This window comes from Mustelus asterias, chromosome 8, assembly GCF_964213995.1.
Source record: "Mustelus asterias chromosome 8, sMusAst1.hap1.1, whole genome shotgun sequence".
Lineage (NCBI taxonomy): Eukaryota > Metazoa > Chordata > Chondrichthyes > Carcharhiniformes > Triakidae > Mustelus > Mustelus asterias.
This window is the reverse complement of record NC_135808.1, coordinates 18,758,413-18,783,132: the sequence shown is the minus strand read 5'-3', so window position 1 is coordinate 18,783,132 and position 24,720 is coordinate 18,758,413. Positions and strand designations below refer to the sequence as shown.

The following is a 24,720-nucleotide window of genomic DNA, read 5'->3' as shown; positions in this document are numbered from 1 at the left end:
TATGAATGGTATTCTTTGTCTGTATAGCGCGCAAGAAACAATACTTTACACAAAATACGAATACAAGTGACAATAATATATCAAATTTTAAAAATCAAACTGAAACCAGGAATCGAACCCGGGTCCCTGGCGCTGTGAGGCCACTGTGCTGCCTAACACACTAAGAGTTTTAACAACACCAGGTTAAAGTCCAACAGGTTTATTTGGTAGCAAATGCCATTAGCTTTTGGAGCGCTGCCCCTTCGTCAGATGGAGTGGATATCTGCTCTCAAACAAGGCACACAGACACAAAATCAAGTTACAGAATACTGATTAGAATGCGAATCCTTACAACCAACCAAGTCTCAAAGATACAGACAATGTGAGTGGAGGGAGCATTAGGCACAGGTTAAAGAGATGTGTATTGTCTCCAGACAGGACAGCCAGTGAGATTCTGCAAGTCCAGGAGGCAAGCTGTGGGGGTTACTGATAATGTGACATGAATCCAATTTCCCGGTTGAGGCCGTCCTCATGTGTGCGGAACTTGGCTATCAGTCTCTGCTCAGCGACTCTGCGCCGTCGTGTTGTGAAGGCCGCCTTGGAGAGCGCTTACTCAGAGATCAGAGGCTGAATGCCCGTGACTGCTGAAGTGCTCCCCCACAGGAAGAGAACAGTCTTGCCTGGTGATTGTCGAGCAGTGTTCATTCATCCGTTGTCTAGCGTCTGCATGGTTTCCCCAATGTACCATGCCTCGGGACATCCTTTTCTGCAGCGTATCAGGTAGACAATGTTGGCCGAGTTGCAAGAGTAGGTACCGTGTACCTGGTAGATTTGCTGCGGACAATGGTCTGTTTGAGGTTGCGTGGTTGTTTGAAGGCAAGAAGTGTGGGTGTGGGGATGGCCTTGGCGAGATGTTCGTCTTCATCAATGACATTACTGAGATGTGGAGATGCCAGCATTGGACTAGGGTGGGTACAGTAAGAAGTCCCACAACACCAGGTTAAAGTCCAACAGATTTATTTGGAATCACGAGCTTTCGGAGCACTGCTCCTTCATCAGATGAGTGGAGAGTAGGGTTCACAAACACGGCATATATAGCCAAATATATACATATATATTTTTATATATATATAAAAACAGACAGATATATATATGTGTCTTTGTCTATATATGCCGTGTTTGTGAACCCAACTCTCTATTCTAAAGTCAAAGTTTAGCTTTTAGTCACAAGTAGGCTTACAGTAACACTGCAATGAAGTTACTCACCTGATGAAGGAGCAGTGTTCCGAAAGCTCGTGATACCAAATAAACCTGTTGGACTTTAACCTGGTGTTGTGAGACTTCTTACTGTACTACTACTGAGATTAGCTTTTAATTTCAGATTTCTGTTTATTTAATGGAAATTAGATTCCACCAGTTGCTGTGGTGGGATTTGAACCCGCATTCTCCTTTCGGGATCCGGTAACCTGAGCCTCTGGATTATTAGCTCAGTGAGAGTGTTTGCCTGAGTAATGATTGATTGGGAAATCACTGAGCCCGTGGCTTTGGCAACACGCATTCACTGAAACTGAAAGCAGGTTCGAATCAGGAAGTGACTGTCTGTGTGAACATGGCCTCCACACAGCAGCCTGAGGGCTGGACCGAGGAAGTAAACTGTCCCGTTTGCCTTGATATCTTCACCGACCCGGTTTCACTGGAGTGCGGGCACAACTTCTGCCGCTCCTGTATCACAGGGTGCTGGGAACAGGAGCAGAAGAACTCCTGCCCGGAATGCAGACAGGAATTTCCCGATGGAAACCTCAAAGTTAACTGGGTCTTGGTGAGATTGGCGGAGAGAGCTAGGAAATGGACCCTGAATCCGGGAGAGGAGGGAAGTAAACCTCACTGCCAGGAACATGAGGAAGAACTGAAACTCTTCTGTGAAACTGACAAGAAATTGATCTGTTTGATTTGCAGAGATTCCCGGGAACACAAATCTCACAACTTCATCCCCATTAAAGAAGCTGTTGATATCTACAAGGTGAGATGGGACTGGGTTTTATCACCAGATTATTTTGATCACATTGTTTCGCAGTCTGACACTTTCATTCTGTGATCTCCTCTCCCTATCCCAGGATCAACTGAAATCAACTTTCAAATCTCTCTCAGAGAAGAAATCGATGTTTCTGGAAAGTGAACTGAAACAGATACGGAAGTTTTCTGAAGTCAGGGTAAGTTTCTCCCTGTGCTGATTTCCTGGGATCCGGGGTGAGGTTTAAAGTTTATTTATTAGTGTCATAAGTAGGCTTACATTAACATTGCAATGAAGTTACTGTGATAATCCCCGAGTCGCCACACTCCGGCGCCTGTTCGGGTACACTGAGGGAGAATTTAGCATCTAACCAGCACGTCTTTCAGGCTGTGGGAGGAAACCGGGGCACCCGGAGGAAACCCACGCAGACACGGGGAGAATGTGCAAACTCCTTACAGACAGTGATCCAAGTCAGGAATTGAACCCGGGTCCCTGGCGCCATGAGGCAGCAGTGCTAACCACTGTGCCACCGTGCCACTCCAAAATTTCACCATCTGCCGTGGCGGGATTCAAAACCAGGTCCCCAGAGCATTAGCTGAGCTTGTGAATTAATATCTAGCGATAATACCACTAGGCCATTGCCTCCCACAACCATTCGGCCCATCAAGTCTGCACCGACTCTCTGATAGAGTATCTTACCCAAGCCCTCTCCCCCTCCTTCTGCTTGTTACATCACACATTTAACATGGCAAATCCATCTAACCTGCTTATTTTTGGACTGAGAAAGGAAACCGGAGCACCCTGAGGAAACCCACGCAGACACGGGGAGAACGTACAGACTCCACACAGACAGTGACCTGAGGCCGGAATTGAACCCGAGCCCCTGGCGCTGTGAGACAGCAGTGCTAATCATGGTGCTGCCCACGCAAGAATCCCCTTTATCGCGGGACATGATTCTTATTTATTTATTTATTTCCCACATTTCATTGGGTAAGGAGCAGTCCAGCAGTCTGCAGACACACATCGCATCCGAGTTCACTCAAATGCACCAGATTCTCACCGAGAAAGAACAGTGTTTACTCCGAGAGCTCAGGAGAGACGAGGAGAGGATTCTGGACACAATGGAGAAAAACCTGCAGAAAATCCAGGAGAATTTATATTCCATTGAGGGGGAACTCTCAAAGTTGCAGCAACAGATGGAGCAGCAAGACAGAGTGAAATTTATGAAGGTAAGGATTATAATGCAGGTCGGTTGCAAAGTAAGCCGACCCAGTGTTGGAATAAATAGAGAAAGTTGTGGCAACAATAGTCAAACAGGTTGTTGTTTTTATCAATTTGTGAGTGGCTTCATTGCACTGTCTGACCTTCGGACTCACACTGAATCACAGAAACCATTGCCGTGGTTTTAATAATAGGTTTTTAAAAATCTACACTGCATGGCTTGGCATGCAGCCAAAGTTGTTCTGCGCACACACACTAGTTTTGCCATTTTAATTTCAGCGTTAACCTGAGGGGAGGGGGGTGTTACAATGGCTCTCCTCAACCTCCCATTGCATTACAGTGACACACTGCCTCACAGCACCAGAGACCCGGGTTCGATTCTGGCCTCAGGTCACTGTCCGTGCGGAGTTTGCACATTCTCCCTGTGTCCACAAGCCATCCCCCTCCATTTCCACCCCCTCCTTCAATAAATGGGGCGGGGCGTGGGCACTGTCTCTTAACTGTGAGATTTGTGTTCTTTTCAATCCTATCCTCTCTGTACCTGTGTGGATCCTTTCTGTTTGACATCATGTGATCAACAAGGGAAAATGGTCCCTGCAAATCAAAAGCAGCAACGCACGCACGCACACTCGTACTCACATGCACACATGGTGGCACAGTGGATAGCACTGTGCCTCACAGCACCAAGGACTCGGGTTCGATTCCTGGCTTGGATCACCGTGCGGAGTCTGCACATTCTCCCCGTGTCTCCGTGGGTTTCCTCCCACAGTCTGAAAGACGTGCTGGTTAGGGTGCATTGGCCGTGCTAAATTCTCCCTCTGTGTACCCGAACAGGTGCTGGAGTGTGGCGACTAGGGGATTTTCACAGTAACTTCGTTGCAGTGTTAATGTAAGCCTACTTGTGACACTAATAAATAAACTTTAAAAGCACACACACGCTCTCACATGCACACGTTCACGCATACACAAATGCACTCACACACACGCACACACAAACACACACAGGCGATATCCTAGTGGTATTATTGCCAGACCATTAATCCAGAAACTCAGCTAATGTTCTGGGGACCCGGGTTCGAATCCCGCCACGGCAGATGGTGGAATTTCAATTCAATAAAAAAATATCCAGAATTAAGAATCTACCGATGACCATGAAACCATTGTCGGTAAAACCCAGCTGGTTCATTAATGTCCTTTAGGGAAGGAAATCTGCTGTCCTTACCCAGTCTGGCCTACATGTGACTCCAGAGCCACAGCAATGTGGTTGACTCTCAACTGCCCTCTAAGGGCTACTCGGGATGGGCAATAAATGCTGGACAGCCAGCGACGCCCATGTCCCATGAATGAATAAAAAAAAACCATACACAATCCCCCTACATTAGGTGGGGAGCTTGAACTCATTTTAAAAAAATCTGTGAATAAGTATCTGATGATGGCCGTTGTTGATGTTTCTTTAAAATCATCTGGCGGACGAGTTCCTTTACCCAGTCTGGCTTCGATGTGACTCCAGACCAATGTGATAGATTCTAAAATACACACTCAGTTACACCAAATTAGGCAAGGTGAGGACATGGGTCAATAATTGATGTACAGTATTCAGGGATGATAGGCAATAATAGCTTCTCAGTCTGGACTAGACTATAGGAGATTCACCAGGATATTGCCTGGGCTGGAGCATTTCATAGAACATAGAAAAACTACAGCACAAACAGGCCCTTCGGCCCACAAGTTGTGCCGAACACATCCCTACCTTCCAGACCTACCTATAACCTCCATCCTATTACGCTCCATGTACTCATCCAGGAGTCTCTTAAAAGACCCTATTGAGTTCGCCTCCACCACCACTGACGGCAGCCGATTCCACTCGCCCACCAGCCTCTGTGTGAAAAACTTACTCCTAACATCTCCCCTGTACCTATCCCCCAGCACCTTAAACCTGTGTCCTCTCGTAGCAGACATTTCCACCCTGGGAAAAAGCCTCTGAGAGTCCACCTGATCTATGCCTCTCAACACCTTATACACCTCTATTAGGTCTCCTCTCATCCTTCGTCTCTCCAAGGAGAAAAGACCGAGCTCCCTCAGCCTATCCTCATAAGGCATGCCACTCAATCCAGGCAACATCCTTCATAGAAAGATTCATAGAAACCCTACAGTGCAGAAAGAGGCCATTCGGCCCATCGAGTCTGCACCGATCACAATCCCACCCAGGCCCTACCTCCATATCCCTACATATATACCCACTAACACACGCATCTCAGGACACTAAGGGGCAATTTTAGCATGGCCAATCAACCTAACCTGCACATCTTTGGACTGTGGGAGGAAACCGGAGCCCCCAGAAAAAACCCATGCAGACACGAGGAGAATGTGCAAACTCACACAGGCAGTGACCCAAGCCGGGAATCGAACCCAGGTCCCTGGAGCTGTGAAGCAGCAGTGCTAACCACTGTGCTACCGTGCCGATCCTTGTAAATCTCCTCTGCACCCTTTCAATCTTTTCCACATCCTTCCTATAGTGAGGCGACCAGAATTGAGCACAGTACTCCAAGTGGGGTCTGACGAGGGTCTTATATAGCTGCATCATTATCCCCGGACTCCTAAACTCAATCCCTCGATTGATAAAGGCCAGCACACCATACGCCTTCTTAACCACCTCCTCCACCTGCCAATTTCAGAGTCCTATGGACCCGGACCCCAAGGTCCTTCTGATCCTCTACAGTACTAAGAGTCTTTCCCTTTATATTGTACTCCTTCATCCCATTTGACCGCTATGAAGAGAGGCAGGTTAGGCTGTCCTCCTTAGAGCAGAGAAGACTGAGGGGGAATGGGGTTGCCACGTACAAAACTATGAGAGACATAGATAGGGTAGATAGGACGGAACGTCTCCCCTTAGTAGAGGGGTCAATACCGGGGAGGCACAGATTTAAGGTAAGGAGCAGGAGATTTAGAGTGGATTTGAGGAAAATGGTTTTCACCCAGAGGGTGGTGGGCATGGAAGGCAATGGCCTAGCGGTATTATCGCTAGACTATTAATCCAGAAACTCAGCTAACGCTCTGGGATCCCGGGTTCGAATCCCACCACAGCAGATGGTGGAGTTTGAATTCAATAAAAAATATCTGGAATTAAGAATCTACTGATGACCATGAAACCATTGTGGATTGTCGAAAAAACCCACCTGGTTCACTCATGTTCTTTCGGGAAGGAAATCTACTGTCCTTACCCGGTCTGGCCTGCACGGTGGCACAGTGGTTAGCACTGCTGCCTCACAGCAGTAGGGAGCTGGGTTCGACTCCCGGCTTGAGTCACTGTCTGTGTGGAGTCTGCACGTTCTCCCCGTGTCTGCGTGGGTTTCCTCCGGGTGCTCCGGTTTCCTCCCACAGTCTGAAAAATGTGCTGGTTAGGTGCGTCGGCCATGTTAAATTCTCCCTCAGTGTACCCCAACAGGTGCCGGAATGTGGCGGCTAGGGGGTTTTCACAGTAACTTCATTGCAGTGTTAATGTAAGCCTTCTTGTGACGGAAATAAAAAAATGTGACTGCCCTTGGGTAACTAGGGATTAGCAATAGGGATGGATGGCCAGCCAGCTACATCCATGTCCCAGGAATGAATTTTTAAAATGTGGAACTCACTGCCTGAAAGGGTGGTAGAGGCGGGAACCCTCACAACATTTAAGAAGCATTTAGATGAGCGCTTGTAACGCAGCAGCTACAAGGCTACAGAGCAGGGGCTAGAAAATGGGATTAGGATAGGTGCCTGACGGCTAGTACAGACATGCTGGGCCGAAGGGCCTCTTTCTGTGCTGTATAACCATGACTCTATGATCTTTTCTGTCGTCGGTCGGGGGTTTGCGGTAGAACCCACACATTCCCAGAAATCCCACCCGTTTCGTGATGGGAATGGGGATCTGGGCTCCGGCTTGTACCTTGAGCAGTATCTGCCCTTTGACCCACAGTGTGACCAGGACTTTAGCAAATTACTGTGAGAACAAAACAGTGTAGATCCACTCTCGTCAGCAGCTGTACCTCTGTCACCTTCCCGAAAGGAAAAAGATTACTTGCCCGATTCTGGAATTATTGACGATCTGTCATCAATGTGGGTGTTCGGTTCTTGACGGCCCGTTAACTCCGATCCGTGTTCTCTTTATTTCAGGAGGTGGCGTGTCACAAGAGAAGGTAGGGCACCAAGTCTACTGAAACTCTGGGGAATTTTGCCAAACTTTACTCAGCAACGTCTCTGCTCAGTTTATGACATGAACTTGTTCACGTTGGCAGCCCCGGGCAGGACTACCGTCAGCTATCGTTAGCAGAGGACAAGCTGTCGGTCGGGAGGTTCAAGGGCCCTGTACAGTACACAGCGTGGAGAGAAATGATAGGAGCCATTAACCCAGGTAAAACTCTCCCTTGCCATTGATAAAAGCAAATTACCGCGGGTGCTGGAATCTGAAACCAAAAGAGAAAATGCTGGAAAACCTCAGCAGGTCTGGCAGCATCTGGCAGGAGAGAAAAGAGCGGACGTTTCAAGCCTGGATGACCCTCTGTCAAAGGGTCGCCTGGACTCGAAACATCAGCTCTTTTCCCTCCTTACAGATGCTGCCAGACCTGCTGAGATTTTCCAGCATTTTCTCTTCTGGTCTCCCTTGCCTTTCCCTGCTTAATAAACGCGGAGAAGAAAAGTCTAAACTGGCGACCACCTCTCATAAGAACATAAGAAATAGGAGCAGGAGTAGGCCATCTAGCCCCTCGAGCCTGCCCCGCCATTCAATAAGATCATGGCTGATCTGAAGTGGATCAGTTCCACTTACCCGCCTGATCCCTATAACCCCTAATTCCCTTACCGATCAGGAATCCATCTATCGGTGATTTAAACATATTCAACGAGGTAGCCTCCACCACTTCAGTGGGCAGAGAATTCCAGAGATTCACCACCTTCTGAGAGAAGAAGTTCCTCCTCAACTCTGTCCTAAACTGACCCCCCTTTATTTTGAGGCTGTGCCCTCTAGTTCTAGTTTCCTTTCTAAGTGGAAAGAATCTCTCCACCTCTACCCTATCCAGCCCCTTCATTATCTTATAGGTCTCTATAAGATCCCCCCTCGGCCTTCTAAACTCCAACGAGTACAAACCCAATCTGCTCAGTCTCTCCTCATAATCAACACCCCTCATCTCTGGTATCAACCTGGTGAACCTTCTCTGCACTCCCTCCAAGGCCAATATATCCTTCCGCAAATAAGGGGACCAATACTGCACACAGTATTCCAGCTGCGGCCTCACCAATGCCCTGTACAGATGCAGCAAGACATCTCTGCTTTTATATTCTATCCCCCTTGCGATATAGGCCAACATCCCATTTGCCTGCTTGATCACCTGTTGCACCTGCAGACTGGGTTTTTGCGTCTCATGCACAAGGACCCCCAGGTCCCTCTGCACAGCAGCATGTTGTAATTTCTTTCCATTTAGATAATAATCCAATTTGCTATTATTTCTTCCAAAGTGAATAACCTCGCATTTGTTAACGTTATACTCCATCTGCCAGATCCTCGCCCACTCACTCAGCCTGTCCAAATCTCTCTGCAGACCTTCTACGCCCTCCACACGATTCACTTTTCCACTTATCTTTGTGTCGTCTGCAAACTTTGTTACCCTACACTCAGTCCCCTCCTCCAGATCGTCTATATAAATGGTAAATAGTTGAGGCCCCAGTACCGATCCCTGCGGCCTCTCTCTCCGCCCTCCCTCGCCCTCCACCCCCCAAACCCTCACCCACTGAGTCCCATTGGTTGATTAAACTCACTGCCAATGCTTTGTCTAGTCCAGAGGTCAGGGTCTTGGGCTGGGCTTGGGTGATGGGGGGAGGGGGGTGGGGTCAACATTCAGAGGTGTGTGATGATGACCATGTAGTTCTTAAATTTTTTAAGTTTTAAGTGTATTTATTAGTGTCACAAGTAGGCTTACATTAACACTGCAATGAAGTTACTGTGAAAATCCCCTCGTCGCCACACTCCGGCACCCTGTTTGGGTACACTGAGGGAGAATTTATCATGGCCAATGCACCCTAACCAGCACGTCTTTCAGACTGTGGGAGGAAACCGGAGCACCCGGAGGAAACCCATGCAGACACGGGGAGAACGTGCAGACTCCGCACAGTGACCCAAGCTGGGAATTGAATCCGGGTCCCTGGCACTGTAAGGCAGCAGTGCTAACCACTGTGCCGCCGCCCCCCACTTCAGGGAAGTGTACCTCCGGAGTAAAGGGATATCGTGACTCTCCACTCGGAATGAATCCAATCGGAGCTGGCTCGAGGTGCACTCTGGTCTACTCTTGCCCCACTTACTTATCTTTGTCTTCAGTCTTTCATGCTGGAATCTCCAGCAATGCCATTTGTTGTCCCTGCCCCATCCCTAGTTGCTCTTGGACTGAATGACTTGCCACCCATTGCAGAGAGGCAGGCAAGAGTCAACTACATTGCAGTGGGTCTGGAGTCATATGTAAGTCAGACTAAGGATGGCAGATTTCCTTCCCTAAAGGGGCATCAGTGAACCGGGATGGGGTTTTACAACAACTGACAATGTTGTCATGGTCACCATTACTTTATATTCCAGATTTATTTGAATTTAAATTGCATTAGTTGCCGTGGCAAGATTTGAACTCGCGTCCCGCAGAGCATGTGCCTGGGCCTCTGGATTCACTAGTCTAGTGACATTACCCCTACACCACCGTCACTCCTTCTGCACTATGGGGACTCTATGATTCTATGAGGCCATTCAGCCCATCGAGCCTGCACTGACAACAATCCCAGCCAGCCCCTATCCCCATAACCCCACATATTCACCCTGCTAATCCCCCTGACACTAAGGGGCAATTTATCATGGCCAAACAACCTAACCCGCACATCTTTGGAGCATGAGAGGAAACCGGAGCACCCGGAGGAAACCCACGCAGACACGGGGAGAACGTGCAGACTCCGCACAGACAGTGACCTGAGGCCGGAATTGAACCCGGGTCGCTGGTGCTGTGAGGCAGCAGTGCTAACCACTGTGCCACCGTGCTGCCCACTGGGCCACAAACCTGGAGCCCCTCAAAAACTCTCCGGAGTTCCAGCTGTTAATGGGATCCAAGCCAATTGGTGAAGTCAAAAGCAAGAGCTTGCCTTTGTGGAGGGAGTTTCTGGACTTGTTCAGTCTCACAGCTGTCACTCACCCCACCCAGTGTCCCAGCCATCCCCTGTTTGTACTTTCTGGGGTAAATAAATAAATGAACCAATTGACAGTTCCTTAAAGGAGGGTGGTGGAGGGGGGTGGGGGATGTGGGGGGCAAAGAGCAGTACTTTTAAAGGAATCTGATGGAATCTATCCAAGGCTGCTCAGGGAGACGAGAGATGAAATCGCTGGGCCTCTGACGCAAATCTTTGTCTCGTCACTGGACACAGGTGAGGTCCCAGCGGATTGGAGGATAGCTAATGTGGTCCCGTTATTTAAGAAGGGTAGGAAGGATAACCCAGGAAATTATAGACCGGTGAGCTTGACGTCAGTGGTAGGGAAGTTGTTGGAGAGGATTCTTAGAGATAGGATGTATGCGCATTTAGAAAGGAATAAACTCATTAACGATAGTCAGCATGGTTTTGTGAGAGGGAGGTCATGCCTCACTAACCTGGTGGAGTTTTTTGAAGAAGTGACTAGAATGGTTGACGAGGGAAGGGCCGTGGATGTCGTCTATATGGACTTTAGTAAAGCGTTTGACAAAGTCCCTCATGGTAGGTTGGTGCAAAAGGTTGGATCTCATGGGATAAGGGGGGAGATGGCTAGATGGGTGGAGAACTGGCTTGGTCACAGAAGACAGAGGGTGGTAGTGGAAGGGTCTTTTTCCGGCTGGAGGCCTGTGACTAGTGGTGTTCCGCAGGGCTCTGTATTGGGACCTCTGCTGTTTATGATTTATATAAACGATCTGGAAGAAGGTGTAACTGGGGTGATCAGTAAGTTTGCGGACGACGCAAAAATGGCTGGACTTGCAGATAGTGAGGAACATTGTCAGAGGCTACAGAAGGATATAGATAGGCTGGAAATTTGGGCAAAGAAATGGCAGATGGAGTTCAATCCAGATAAATGTGAAGTGATGCATTTTGGTAGAACTAACGTAGGGGGGAGCTATACGATAAATGGCAGAACCATAAAGGGTGTAGATACGCAGAGGGACCTGGTGTGCAAGTCCACAGATCCTTGAAGGTGCCGTCACAGGTGGAGAAGGTAGTGAATAAGGCATATGGCATGCTTGCCTTTTATAGGAAGGGGCATAGAGTATAAAAGTTGGGGTCTGATGTTGCAGATGTATAGAACGTTGGTTCGGCCGCATTTGGAATACTGCGCCCAGTTCTGGTTGCCACACAACCAGAAGGACGTGGAGGCTTTAGAGAGAGTGCAGAGGAGGTTTACCAGGATGTTGCCTGGTATGGAAGAGCTTAGTTATGAGGAGAGATCGGGTAAACTGGGGTTGTTCTCACTGGAAAGACGGAGGATGAGGGGTGACCTAATAGAGGTGTATAAAATTATGAAAGGCATAGATAGGGTGAACGGTGGGAAGCTTTTCCCCAAGTCGGTGGTGACGTTCACGAGGGGTCATAGGTTCAAGGTGAGGGGGGGGGAGGTTTAACACAGATATCAGAAGGACGTATTTTATACAGAGGGTGGTGGGGGCCTGGAATGCGCTGCCGGGCAAGGTGGTGGAGGCGGACACACTGGGAACGTTTAAGACTTATCTAGATAGCCACATGAACGGAGTGGGAATGGAGGGATACAAAAGAATGGTCTAGTTTGGACCAGGGAGCAGCGCGGGCTTGGAGGGCCGAAGGGCCTGTTCCTGTGCTGTATTGTTCTTTGTTCTTTGAAACTTAACAAATCAAATGAAAATGTTGTTTTTGGGGCTGATGATGCTCTCCAGCCCCTGGGACGCCCACTGGACAAGGAAGGCCTCATGTGTACTGGTGGACACAGTGTGATCCCTCTTCAGGGTCACCCAGGCATGTACATAGCCGCAGAAAGGGGCAGACAGTCAGGCCGAGTGACCCCACCCCCCCTTCAACCACTCGCTGCCCGGATCTGTTCATCGTTATCCTCTGTTTATATGTACTCAATGTACTTAATTTTAAAATGTCCTTTACCTGTGTTTCATTAACATACCTTTCACACCAGGGAATCACCTGGAATGGCCACTTTAAAAGGGGAGAGTGTTTGCACTAACCTGGGCAGCACGGTGGCACAGTGGTTAGCACTGCTGCCTCACAGCGCCAGGGATACGGATTCGATTGTGTGGAGTTTGCATGTTCTCCCCGTGTCTGCGTGGGTTTCCTCCGGGTGCTCCGGTTTCCTCCCACAGTCTGAAAGACGTGCGGTTAGGTGTGTTGGCCGCGCTAAATTCTCCCTCAATGTACCCGAACAGGCGCTGGAGTGTGGCGACTAGGGGATTTTCACAGTAACTTTATCGCAGTGTTAATGTAAGCCTACTTGTGACACTAATAAATAAACTTTAAACTTGCACTTAAAGTTAAAACTGCTGCCTCATAGCACCAGGGTCCTGGGTTCCTTTCCTTGGGTTACTGTCAGTGTGGAGTTTGCACATTCACTCCATGTCTGCATGGGTTTCCGCCGCGTGCTCTGGTTAGGCGGATTGGCCATGCTAAATTGCCTCTTAGCGTCCAAAGATGCGTAGGTTGGGGGTTTGGAGGGATGAATGCGTGGAAAGGGCCTGGGTGAGATGCTCTGTTAGAAAGTTGGTACAGACTCAATGGGCCGAATGGCCTATTCTGCATTGTAGGAGTTCTACGATTCTAATAGCTCAATCTCTGACTCGATTACTGTGTCTCCCCCTCAGTTCCAGCCACTGTGACTCTGGACCCTTGCACAGCCAATCCCTGGCTCATCCTGTCTGAGGACCAGACCAGTGTGAGAGACGGAGAACTATGGCGTCCGCTCCCGGCCACTTCAGAGAGGTTCGACACCTGGCCTTGCGTCCTGGGCTCGGAGGGATTCATATCAGGGCGGCACTACTGGGAGGTGGAGGTGGGCGCCAAGACGTGGTGGGGTCTGGGGGTGGCCCGAGAGTCTGCCGAAAGGCGAGGGAGAATGGACGCCACCCCCGAGACGGGGTACTGGACCGTGTGGCTGGCTCCCGAACGAGGCTATGTTGCCCGCACCAGCCCCGTCGACACCCGCCTCACCCTGAGTGTGAAACCCCGCAAGGTGGGGGTGTTCCTGGACTACGAGAGTGGACAGGTGTCATTTTACAATGCGGACAACATGTCCCATCTCCACACCTACACCCACACTTTCACTGAGGTAATCTTCCCGATCTTCAGCCCGGGACTGACCGACGGTGGGCAAAACTCTGCACCACTGACAGTCTGTGAGGTGAAGGGTCACTAACGGGAACATCCCATAACTCCAGGCCGTCTGGATGATCTCATCCTCGCAGTAAGAGATGAGAACTGCTCCAGAGGAGCTTGTAACATTAAATTTGGATGGTGGGAGGAGGGGCAGAAACACACTCTCGGAGCTGGATATTTCATGAAGTTAGGTGTGAAGTGGGGCAGGTGGAGAGGAGCTAGGCTGAGGTTGAACGCCGGTGAAAAGCACTTGACACAGCAGGGGACCCTCTGAATCACGGCAAAGCCTTTATAGGCGATTCACCGGAGAAGATCCCACCGGGATTGCGGGCAGTAGTGGAAATCCCAGTACTTAGTGGAGGAGGATGGCCTTTTGTGACTCTAAAGGGCCATGAACTCAAGGTTGTACAAATGGAAATTCAGAGAAGAAGCTGAAATACGGCCTATTTCGAATTGCTACCCACAAGCGAGTGAAGAATGGGGAGGTAATGAGGCAGATCAATGTACGACCTGGACCTTGGGCATCGAATCTCTGTTTCCACCTTCTTCCATCGGGAAAAAGACACAAAAGTCTGAGGTCACGTCCCAACTGACTCAAGAACAGCTTCTTCCCTGCTGCTGTCAGACTATTGAATGGACCTACCTTGCATTAAGTTAATCTTTCTCTACACCCTAGCTATGACTGTAACACTACATTCTGCACTCCCTCGTTTCCTTCCCCTTATGTACTCTATGAATGGTATGCTCTATCTAGCGCACAAGAAACAACACTTTTCACTGTATGTTAATACATGTGACAATAATAAATCAAATCAAATCAAATCAACGGAATGGGGCAACTACAGCCATAGAATAGAAAAGCACAAAGAAAGGCCATTCAGGCACCTTGTGTTAGACACCGTTTCAGGTAGAGTTATTGAACAAGTCCCACTACTTGCTCCTTCTTCCTTCATCTGCAAGGACCTATCCAATTGTTTGTTGCCTGTTGCAATTTATTGGTCTTTCACCACCCTTCCATTCCAGATCATAACTCTCCGCAGGAATGATTTTCCCCACACCTTGTTTTGTTCCCCAATCATCTTAAATCTATCACAGAATGCAGGAGGAGCACTGCTCCTTCATCAGGTAAGGATCTCCAAGAAGATCGTGCATATCGGCACAGAAATCAGGTTTCTACAAAGATGCAAGAAAGCAGAGACTCACCTGATGAAGGAGCAGCGCTCTGAAAGCTCATGATTCCAAATAAACTGTTGGACTTTAACCTGGTGTTGTGAGACTTCTTACTGTGCCTATTAATAAAGGCCAGAACACTGTATGCTTTATTAACTGCTCCCTCCACCTGTCCTGCCATCTTCAGTGGTTTCTGTGCATATACATCCAGATCCCTCTGCTCCTACACCCCTTGAAAATTGTTCCCCTTCTTTTGTACTGTTTCTCTATGTTCTGTTTACCATCCCTTCAATAACTTGACACTCTTCCTAAAGTGTGGGGCCCAGAGGTGATCACCATATTCCACCGAGACTTAATCACTGGTGTAGTGATGTAGCAGCCAGTGACGGCTTGAGTAGGGTGGTATCATTGGGGGAAGCCAGCTGTGGATGAGCATCAGGCCAGGGGTGCAGGCGCAGCAAGATGGCGGAAAGACTGGCAAAGAAATTGGCCTAAAAGCAAGGCATGCTGGGATTACCTCAGCCCATAACAGTCTGCCTGGAGACAGGTCCTTTGCAAGATTGGAGTTCAGACAATTGAAAACCAAAGATGTACCATTAGCATGTGTAAAAGGACAGTTATACATTTCCTGGGAAGCAAATCACCGCTATATACACGGAACAAACATACATCCATGAAACACAAGATTTGATGCATGTTAGAAGCTGAAACAAGACATCTAGCATACAAACACCAAGGGTCCACCACTGAAACTCATTAATACCCATTGAAACCCCTCACCGATGATGCAAAACTAATCAGGCCAAAGCACTGATAAGCCAAATCCTCAGAAGAAGTTAGCCAGACAGGTATAAGAAACCTATTGGGTGGCACAGTGGCAACACAGTAGTTAGCGCTGCTGCCTCACAGCCGCCAGGGACCCGGGTTCAATTCCAGCCTCAGGTGACTGTGTGGAGTTTGCACATTCTCCCCGTGTCTGCGTGGGTTTCCTCCGGGTGCTCCGGTTTCCTCCCACACTCCAAAGATGTGTGGGTTAGGTGGATTGGCCATGCTAAATTGCCCCTTAGTGTCCCGGGATGCATAGGCTAGAGGGATTAATGGGGTAAATATGTGGGGTTATGGGGATAGGGCCTGGGTAGGATTGTTATCGGTGCAGACTCGATGGGCCGAATGGCTTCCTTCTGCACTGAAGGTTTTCTACGATTCGATGCTAGCAGCGTTCGAGAAAATCCAGCTTTCCGCAGAAGTGCGTCAGGACACGGCAGCGACAAGAGCAGCTCGCCTCCAGACCAGAGAGAGAGACAGACTTGAAAGTTCAACGCACTAACGGGATCATGAGGATCCGAGGTAGTATATGGATTTGCCGACGACACGAAGGTTGGCGGGGTTGTGGATAGTCTGGAGGGATGTCAGAAGTTACAGAGGGACATAGATAGGATGCAAGACTGGGCGGACAAGTGGCAGATGGACTTCAACCCAGATAAATGCGTCGTGGTCCATTTTGGTAGGACAAATGGGATGAAGGAGTACAATATAAAGGGAAAGACTCTTAGTACGGTAGAGGATCAGAAGGACCTTGGGGTCCGGGTCCATAGGACTCTGAAATCGGCCCCGCAGGTGGAGGAGGTGGTTAAGAAGGCGTATGGTGTGCTGGCCTTTATCAATCGAGGGATTGAGTTTAGGAGTCCGGGGATAATGATGCAGCTATATAAGACCCTCGTCAGACCCCACTTGGAGTACTATGCTCAGTTCTGGTCGCCTCACTATAGGAAGGATGTGGAAAAGATTGAAAGGGTGCAGAGGAGATTTACAAGGATGTTGCCTGTATTGAGTGGCTTGCCTTATGAGGATAGGCTGAGGGAGCTCGGTCTTTTCTCCTTGGAGAGACGAAGGATGAGAGGAGACCTAATAGAAGTGTATAAGATGTTGAGGGGCATAGATCGGGTGGACTCTCAGAGGCTTTTTCCCAGGGTGGAAATGTCTGCTACGAGAGGACACAGGTTTAGGGTGCTGGGGAGTAGGTACAGGGGAGATGTTCGGGGTAAGTTTTTCACACAGAGGGTGGTGGGCGAGTGGAATCGGCTGCCGTCAGTGGTGGTGGAGGCGAACTCAATAGGGTCTTTTAAGAGACTCCTGGATGAGTACATGGAGCTTAATAGGATGGAGGGTTATAGGTAGGTCTAGAAGGTAGGGATGTGTTCAGCACAACTTGTGGGCCGAAGGGCCTGTTTGTGCTGTAGTTTTTCTATGTTTCTATTTCTAAATGATCAATTAGCGAGAGAGAATTGTTAAATTTGTAAAAGTTAAATATTTTTTACTGTTTGGAATAAAGTTGTGACTTGGTTATTTACGATTGGTTTGTGTGTGTAGCCCTTTTGCCTGATATATGCAGAGGTGTTTGAGTAAAACCCATTATACACAGTGCTGGCTGAGTGGGTGCACAGGATATTAGAAACACCCGGGGCAACAGTGAAACCTCCAACCTATGGGTGGTGTAAGGGGAAAAATACAAGGCAGCACACTTTAAAATGGCTGCCTGGCACATAAAGGGTTAACTGGGAAAGAAGCCAGAAAAGCAGACACAGGCTCCTGCTGTTCAGAAATCACTTTAAGTCAAAACCTAACAGACAAGCCATTTCCAAATCACAGACAGTGACTCATAGCAAACAAACACCTCAGGAAGCCAAGCCAAGGGTCAAAACATCTTTTAAGATAAGGAAAACCCGAAACAATGAGCTTAGATTAACGTTAGAGGAGCGCGGGAAAATATGAATGCGAGGAAACCAATTAGCACCTGAATGAGACGAAACTGACCATTGACACATACAGACATGAGGAAATGTACCCATTCATAAAATGTTAAATGTCTATACCTGCTTGTACTCACTTAAACGATGTGATAATGTTCGAATCACCGGCTTACCCATTGTGTAAAGGGTATTAAAATGAACCGCTCCCGACATACTAGTGAGAGAAGGTTTGCTACAGACATGTGCCTTGTCTCCACGGAGCTCCGTTTAATAAATCGTATTTTCTGAATCTCGAAGTCTGACGACTAGTGAATTTTCCCCACAACAAATGGCGTAGTCGGCTAGGATCCTATTACTGGTGAGACCAATTGGCCACGGTCGCAACCGGGGTAGAGATCGCGGAATCTAAGAGTCGGACTGGATCAGAAAATACAGTTTATAAGGGGGAAATATTTGTACTGTGTATTTGTGATAGTATTTGTTATAGTGATAAGTACTAACTGCTGATAGTAATAAATAACTGTGATTTGTGCTGATCGACAAAAGGACAAGGTAGTGCCTGTCTCAAAAGCTCTGCCTTAGACTGGCTATTAAGAGCAGAAATCTGCCATGTGAAGGTCAGGAATTGAAGTGAGTGAGAGACACCAAGGGCACGAAAGGATTGTGAAGCACAAAAGGGCAGAAGTCGGTTTAACATCACCCTCTGTAGTGGCGAACAGACGCAGAGGTGCCAGCTGATTGCATGAAAGTATTGAAAAGTTGAGAACTGTACTGTCAATGTGGTGAAAAGCGGGGCGGAACAGGAGTTTGATCAACTCTGACCTAAACCGAAATCCGGTGGAGAAGCACTTTGCCGAAGTGGTAATCGTGGAAGCCGTGAGTATAACTTGAAACCCTGTAATGGCAGTAAAACACGGTGTGAGAATAGCAATAGTGGCTGGGGGTAGTGAAGTCCCTACGGTAGTTAACACACTTTGCTAAGAGTAGTAATAGTGGCCGGGGGTAGTGAAGTCCCTACGGTAGTTAGCACACTTTGCTAAAGAATAATCGTGGCCAGGGTTAGTGAAATCTGCAAAATGGCAGATAGTGAAGTTAAAAGGGGATCTGCAGGTTCCCTGATTGAAATCTACATGACAGACAGGAAGGAGTTAATAAAGAGAATGCAAAAGGATGACTGGGATACTTCTCAAACCTTAGAGCAGCAGAGAAAGTGGATAGATAAGGAAAAAAGAAACAAAACGAAGAAAATAGGAATAATGTTAACACATCAGTTAGCAGGTCTAATTGAACAGGTAATTGCCTCTACAAGGAAATGGAGGGAGGATAAAGAAAGAATTAGAGAATTAGAATCCCGAGTGAGGGAATTGGAAAAACAAAATCAGGTTTTAGAAAGGCAAGGGGGAGGAGAAACTGATCCTCTACCTTCTTATGAGTCTACCCAGCAAGGACCAACTGCACCCTCAGAAGAATGGGAACAGCTGGAACACAACTTAGCGCCCATAACTAGAGGGGAGACAGCAGCGCGACCAAAAGCAAATTATAAACCCTTTACCCCAGGTGAGAGACAGCAGATAATGGCTTCCCTGGGCAAATTACAAACTAGAAGCGCGAACACTACATTCTGGGAAGAATTAGACACAATCTGGGTAGGACATCAATTACACCTAAGAGACGTACACCAGCTGGTCAGGGCAGCCTGTCCAGTGGATAAGTGGAGGCAGGTAGCAAGGGGACCCGTTGCCCCTATAGCACAGGATTATAATGGGGGACGGTGGACACATGTAATCCCCCTAACAGCAGAGATAGATGCCCAGCAGGCACCCTTCTTACAGTTTAAAGAAGAAATTCAGAGGGTCTTAGGGAATGCTCCCACCAACTGGAGCAGAATTACCACCACAAGGCAGCTAAAGGGAGAAGGAGCCTCTGAGTACGGGGAACGATTGTTCCGGATATACCAAGAGTGCTCAGGACAAGGGAATCCAGGGCGAGGAGATCGAGCATTCATCCAGGCTTTTAAGGATGGACTCTCTAGTTCTCACCAGGTCATCCTAAAAATGGGAGTGATCATGTCCCAAGATTACGATGAATTGGTAGAATGGGCTAGTGGCATACCTGGAGATGGATAGGAGAGATCTTAGTTTTTGTATTTCAGTGTGTTTGTGAGATTTGGTAGCTTGTCGAATGTAGGTGGTTGTTGTTGTATTAGGTTGATAGCAGGGAGCTAGAGAAGCCTGTTTGTTCCTGTGGAATGTTTGCTACAGGCAGTGGGTGCAGTGCACTGCACCTTGGTTTAGCCTCAGGGGGGCTGGGAGAGTGTTAAAACTGTAAAGATTAAAGTGATAGGATTTCTTGAATTTACTTCTGTTTTGAGTTAATTACAGTTTGGAAGAAAGAAGAATAAAAGCGACTGTCTTAATCAACATTCTGTATTCTCTTTGAATGTTTTACTCTCATCCCAGTTTGAAATGATAAGTTTGAATGAAAAAGGATGTGCTGTGGAATGACTTTTGGAAGCTTCCATGTGTGTGTGTGTTTAAACAAAGTGGTTGCGTGGATGTTTTGTTGTTTGCTTTAATGTTTTAATGTTAAGAAAGGATTTAAACCTTGGAAGGAAGCATGTGCTCTTTCCTTTGTCTTGAAGTAGAAATTATAAGAGTTAGTTGAGGAGTTAAGAGAAGAAAATAAGTTATTTTGTGGAAAGGTAGAAAAGCAGGAACAAAAGACTGAGGTAAATATATTGTCTATGAGTCAGTTTAAAGTATATCAAGTCAGTGAAATACAGTATTAATCGCAGAATATCGCGATTTACGAACGTCAGATAGTTTAGTATTCTGAACTGGTTAAAATTATATACTGCCGTCGGAATTTCATGTGCCATTTATTGTTCAAGGTTTGCCAAATATATAAACACTGCAAAGCTTAAAATCTAGCCAGTTAAGAAACCAAAATGTTCCTAATCAAATAACTGGCATGTATTGTACCTACTTTGATTTTGATTCGGCGCCTGTTATTTTTCCTAGAGTGCGAGGGTTTTGATCTGGAGCTCAGTTTAAAAATGGAAACGGTTTGAATTAAAAGGGTTGGGATATCACGGTTACGATGTGTAAAGTGGTATGATACAACTGCCGCTTGATTATTTTTATTACACAGTATAGCACTGCCATATAGACACAAGAATAACATCAAATCCTGAAAAGCCTTAAGCATGATATATTCATATACTATATTGTGTATTGATAAAGACATAATTATTTTGTGAAGTACTGTGGTGCAGCGCTTGCACGCAAACAAATGATCAAATTAGAGATAATGTAAGAGTACTCATATAAAGATTGGGGCTGTATGGCATGTGATTTTAATGGGGAAAGCGATGTCTTTTGATAAGATTACATACAAATGAATGGATGTCCAACTGCAGCCAAAAAAGGCCAGTACAAAGTGTTATTTAATTCTCACTAAGCTTTCTATGGAAGGGGGATATATAGTTAAATGTATAATACACTAGCTAAAGCCATACAAACATCAGGGAGAAGGTGGACAGAGGTATTGCCCACCATACTAATGAAATTACGAGCTACCACAAACCGGACAACCGGATTAACCCCTTATGAGCTAATGACAGGACGGGCGATGCAATAACCAGAAAGCATCATAACAGGTGGGACCGATGTCGGCCCACTAAAAGATAAAATCAAGAGATACGTTCTGGACCTGAGCACCCAGCTAAAAGGGTTGCGCAAATTGGTAAAAGATAATCAGGAAATAAAAGACGCAGAGAGAGAGCTGGAAATACTCCCTGACGTCCCAACAGTGGGAAGTCGCGTCCGAGTGAAAACACTACCCGACAAACCAGGGTTTGCACCAAAGTGGAATGGGCCATATGAAATTATAATTAGTGGGGACACCTGTGCCTGTATAGACATAAGAGGGAAAGGTGTCTGGAAGCACTGGACGCAGCTGAAATTATACAAAGGAGATAAGTAGCTAAATTGATGAACTAACAGAACTGCTTTCCTCGACACAGGCAAAGACTGCAAGCAAGAGCCGGCGTGCGCGGGTAAATAAATAAAATAACTTGTAAAAATTGAATTATAGTGTTAAGTTTTATAACTGTTGCGGATATGTATGTAATCGCGTATGTAACTATTATTTTGCGTTGTGGCAACTGTAAATCTGACTGGGCTGGAAGATAACTTGTTTTACAAAGCTCACATACATTTACACGGGAATCGAACTGTATGTTACCCATTAACACAATCTGTAGAAGCCCTATTTGTAGCCACCCCTGGGTGGACCCCTCATGACTTATATACTGTAGATACATCAGAGACACCCTGTAAGGGACAAATTGGCAAATATAAAAGAGGTTTACAGGGGAGATGTGTGGGACTTGTAAACCCCACAAATCCTACATGCGAGGGGTCCCAAAAGGAGGGAGGAAAAGCTTGCCCAGATACTGCAAGCTATCCGCTTTGTTTCACGGGGCAGGGATGGGGATGTGCCTATGCCTTAGTCCCTAAGAATGATTCTTGTGTACAGACACAGAGTGTCCGTCAACATTGTCGGATTAACAAGGGACAGATTACTTGTATTTGTGACGAACGGAAATGTTTAAATATAACCGCGGGAAGACAGCTTATTTGCGGGCAATGTAATGGAACTCACGTAAGCTCAGCAAATGGACATACCCCTTTGATACTTACCAGGTGGTGGGATCAAACGGGAAGCCAAATAAACTGAACAATTGGCAGTATGAGCAAGCTCATAATCAGGACACTAAATGCTACCGGGCTAAGAAGGGGTATGTATTCCTCTTCAATGGTACCTACATGACAGAAACACCAAACCTCCCAAACCGTTTTGCGGTAGGAACAATCGGGCCACTGACTGTTCCATGCCCTCAGAAGGGGTACATTCGGAGGAGAATAGTAACCCGGGTTATTAGCAGGGAATTCTGCGCTGACGGGAAGCCCCGGGTACACTGGGATCCTCACTGGGGTATGAGTTCCTCAGAGCTTTATCTCTAGGGGGGTCAGCCAGGGTAATTGGAGCAAAGAATAGAAACCATATTGTTTGTGGACTAACAATCCTGGGAAACAGCACTTCAAAAGCATTGGAGGCTGTTAACCAAGAAATGGCTGAACTGAGATTGTAAGCTCAGCAGACACGATACGCAGTGGACTACCAGTTAGCACAAAAAGCGGGAGTATGTGCAATCATAGGCAACAAATGCATAACCCATGTCACAGATGAGTCTTACAACATTACACAGGTCATCAAAGACATCAGGAAACAACTTGATAACTTTAGACAGGGACCCAGGAGAGGAAGTAGTTGGCTGGCATGGCTGGTGGGGGAGTCCTGGGAGTCGTACCTGTTACATGGATTGGTTATACTCATTGTCATTATAATTGTCTGTTGTCTGACTGCGGGATGCCTTAAAGGCTGTTTTAAAATAATGTTGACAAGAATTGTGCCAGGAGCCAGTGTGTACATCGAAGAAGAGCCCCTAATGAAGATCCCCGAAGACGTCAGAAGAAATAAAGATACTGGAAGAAATGAAGACATCGAAAGAAGCAAAGAAGGAGAGAAGAACGAAGATTTGTATATGTGAATGTATGATTGTTGGTCTGGGGATTGTTCAAGCTATAATCCGACCAAAAAGAGGGACTGTAAGGGGAAAAATACAAGAAAGCACACTTTAAAATGGCTGCCTGGCACATAAAGGGTTAACTGGGAAAGAAGCCAGAAAAGCAGACACAGGCTCCCGCTGTTCAGAAATCACTTTAAGTCAAAACCTAACAGACAAGCCATTTCCAAATCACAGACAGTGACTCATAGCAAACAAACACCTCAGGAAGCCAAGCCAAGGGTCAAAACATCTTTTAAGATAAGGAAAACCCAAAACAAAGAGCTTAGATTAACGTTAGAGGAGCATGGGAAAATATGAATGCGAGGAAACCAATTAGCACCTGAATGAGCCGAAACTAACCATTGATAGATACAGACATGAGGAAATGTACCCATTCATAAAATGTTAAATGTCTATACCTGCTTGTACTCACTTAAACGATGTGATAATGTTTGAATCACCGGCTTACCCATTGTGTAAAGGGTATAAAAATGAACCGCTCCCGACATACGAGTGAGAGAAGGTTTGCTACAGACATGTGCCTTGTCTCCACGGAGCTCCGTTTAATAAATCATATTTTCTGAATCTCGAAGTCTGACTACTAGTGGATTTTTCCCACAACAGTGGTCATCTCCAGTCCTTCCCGCTGGTGGTGTAACGCTTTTAATCAGGCAATTGAGGTTGGCCTATTTGAATATGAACTTCCTGATTCAGGGCCAGATTGATGGTCCAATCAGGGAGCCCCATGCTCTATACTTAAACAGGAGTGTCAGTCCCTCAGGCACTCCGGATGTAGACTGCATACTGAGAGCGCTCTGTGTAGTGTTGTTGGGTCTTGTAAATAAAGGAATTTAGGTGAAGGGACTTCCACCTCCGAGGACATATTACAGTCGGGAATTTCCAATCCTGCCGAAGGCGCAGTGGGGGTTTCTCGGAGGTGTAGCTGGTGAGCAATGCAAAGTGCCGTTAACTTCGGCAGGGCTGGACGATCCCGCCAATGGCAAGGTTTCACATTTCATCTGTCATTTCACCATAAGACATAGGAGCAGAATTAGGCCACTCGGCCCATCGAGTCTGTCTCCGCCATTCAATCAAGGCTGATACTTTTCTCATTCCCCATTCTCCTGCCTTTTCCCCATAACCCCTGATCCCCTAATTAATTAAGAACCTTTCTACCTCTGTCTTAAAGACACTCAATGACTTGGCCTCCACAGCCTTCTGCGGCAAAGAGTTCCACAGATTCACCACTCTCTGGCTGAAGAAATTCCTCTTCATCTCTGCTTTAAAGGATCGTCCCTTTAGTCTGAGGTTGTGCCCTCTGGTTCTAGTTTTTCCTACTAGTGGAAACATCCTCTCCACGCCCACTCTATCTAAGCCTCGCAATATCCTATAAGTTTCAATAAGATTCCCCCTCATCCTTCTAAACTCCAACGAGTACAGACCCAGAGTCCTCAACCGTTCCTCATACGACAAGCTCTTCATTCCAGGGATCATCCTTGTGAACCTTCCCTGGACCAGAGGCCAGCACATCCTTCTATTTACCAGCTCCTCCTGTGGTCTGTCATCATCATTCTCATTGCCTTTTCCAA

General features: G+C 47.0%; 1 protein-coding gene across 4 annotated transcripts; it reads left to right on the top strand.

Annotated features, from left to right (window-relative positions):
* Nucleotides 1–1,566: 1,566 nt before the first annotated feature.
* LOC144496884 (nuclear factor 7, brain-like) lies at nt 1,567–14,838 on the top strand. Of its 4 annotated transcripts, XR_013498462.1 has the most exons (7): nt 1,567–1,999; nt 2,094–2,189; nt 2,986–3,219; nt 7,361–7,383; nt 7,483–7,598; nt 13,069–14,691; nt 14,798–14,838. XR_013498462.1 is itself a non-coding variant. In XM_078217470.1 (6 exons), exons 1-6 carry the CDS (start codon nt 1,589–1,591, stop codon nt 13,617–13,619), a joined length of 1,425 nt encoding a protein of 474 aa, XP_078073596.1. In that variant the 5' UTR covers nt 1,567–1,588; the 3' UTR covers nt 13,620–14,838. The 4 variants fall into 4 exon arrangements, 3 of the variants coding, with proteins under 3 accessions (XP_078073596.1, XP_078073595.1, XP_078073597.1); XM_078217470.1 differs by having other exon boundaries at nt 2,992–3,219; nt 13,069–14,838; XM_078217469.1 differs by having other exon boundaries at nt 13,069–14,838.
* The last annotated feature ends 9,882 nt before the right edge of the window (nt 14,839–24,720 follow it).

What these genes read in the sequence shown, in the direction of transcription:
- LOC144496884 (XM_078217469.1), top strand. Translation starts at nt 1,589, where the DNA reads ATGGCCTCCACACAGCAGCCTGAGGGCTGGACCGAGGAAGTAAACTGT. An exon ending in GTGGCGTGTCACAAGAGAAG is followed by an intron (nt 7,384 to 7,482) that starts GTAGGGCACCAA and finishes TCACGTTGGCAG; the next exon opens with CCCCGGGCAGGACTACCGTC. An exon ending in GATAGGAGCCATTAACCCAG is followed by an intron (nt 7,599 to 13,068) that starts GTAAAACTCTCC and finishes TCTCCCCCTCAG; the next exon opens with TTCCAGCCACTGTGACTCTG.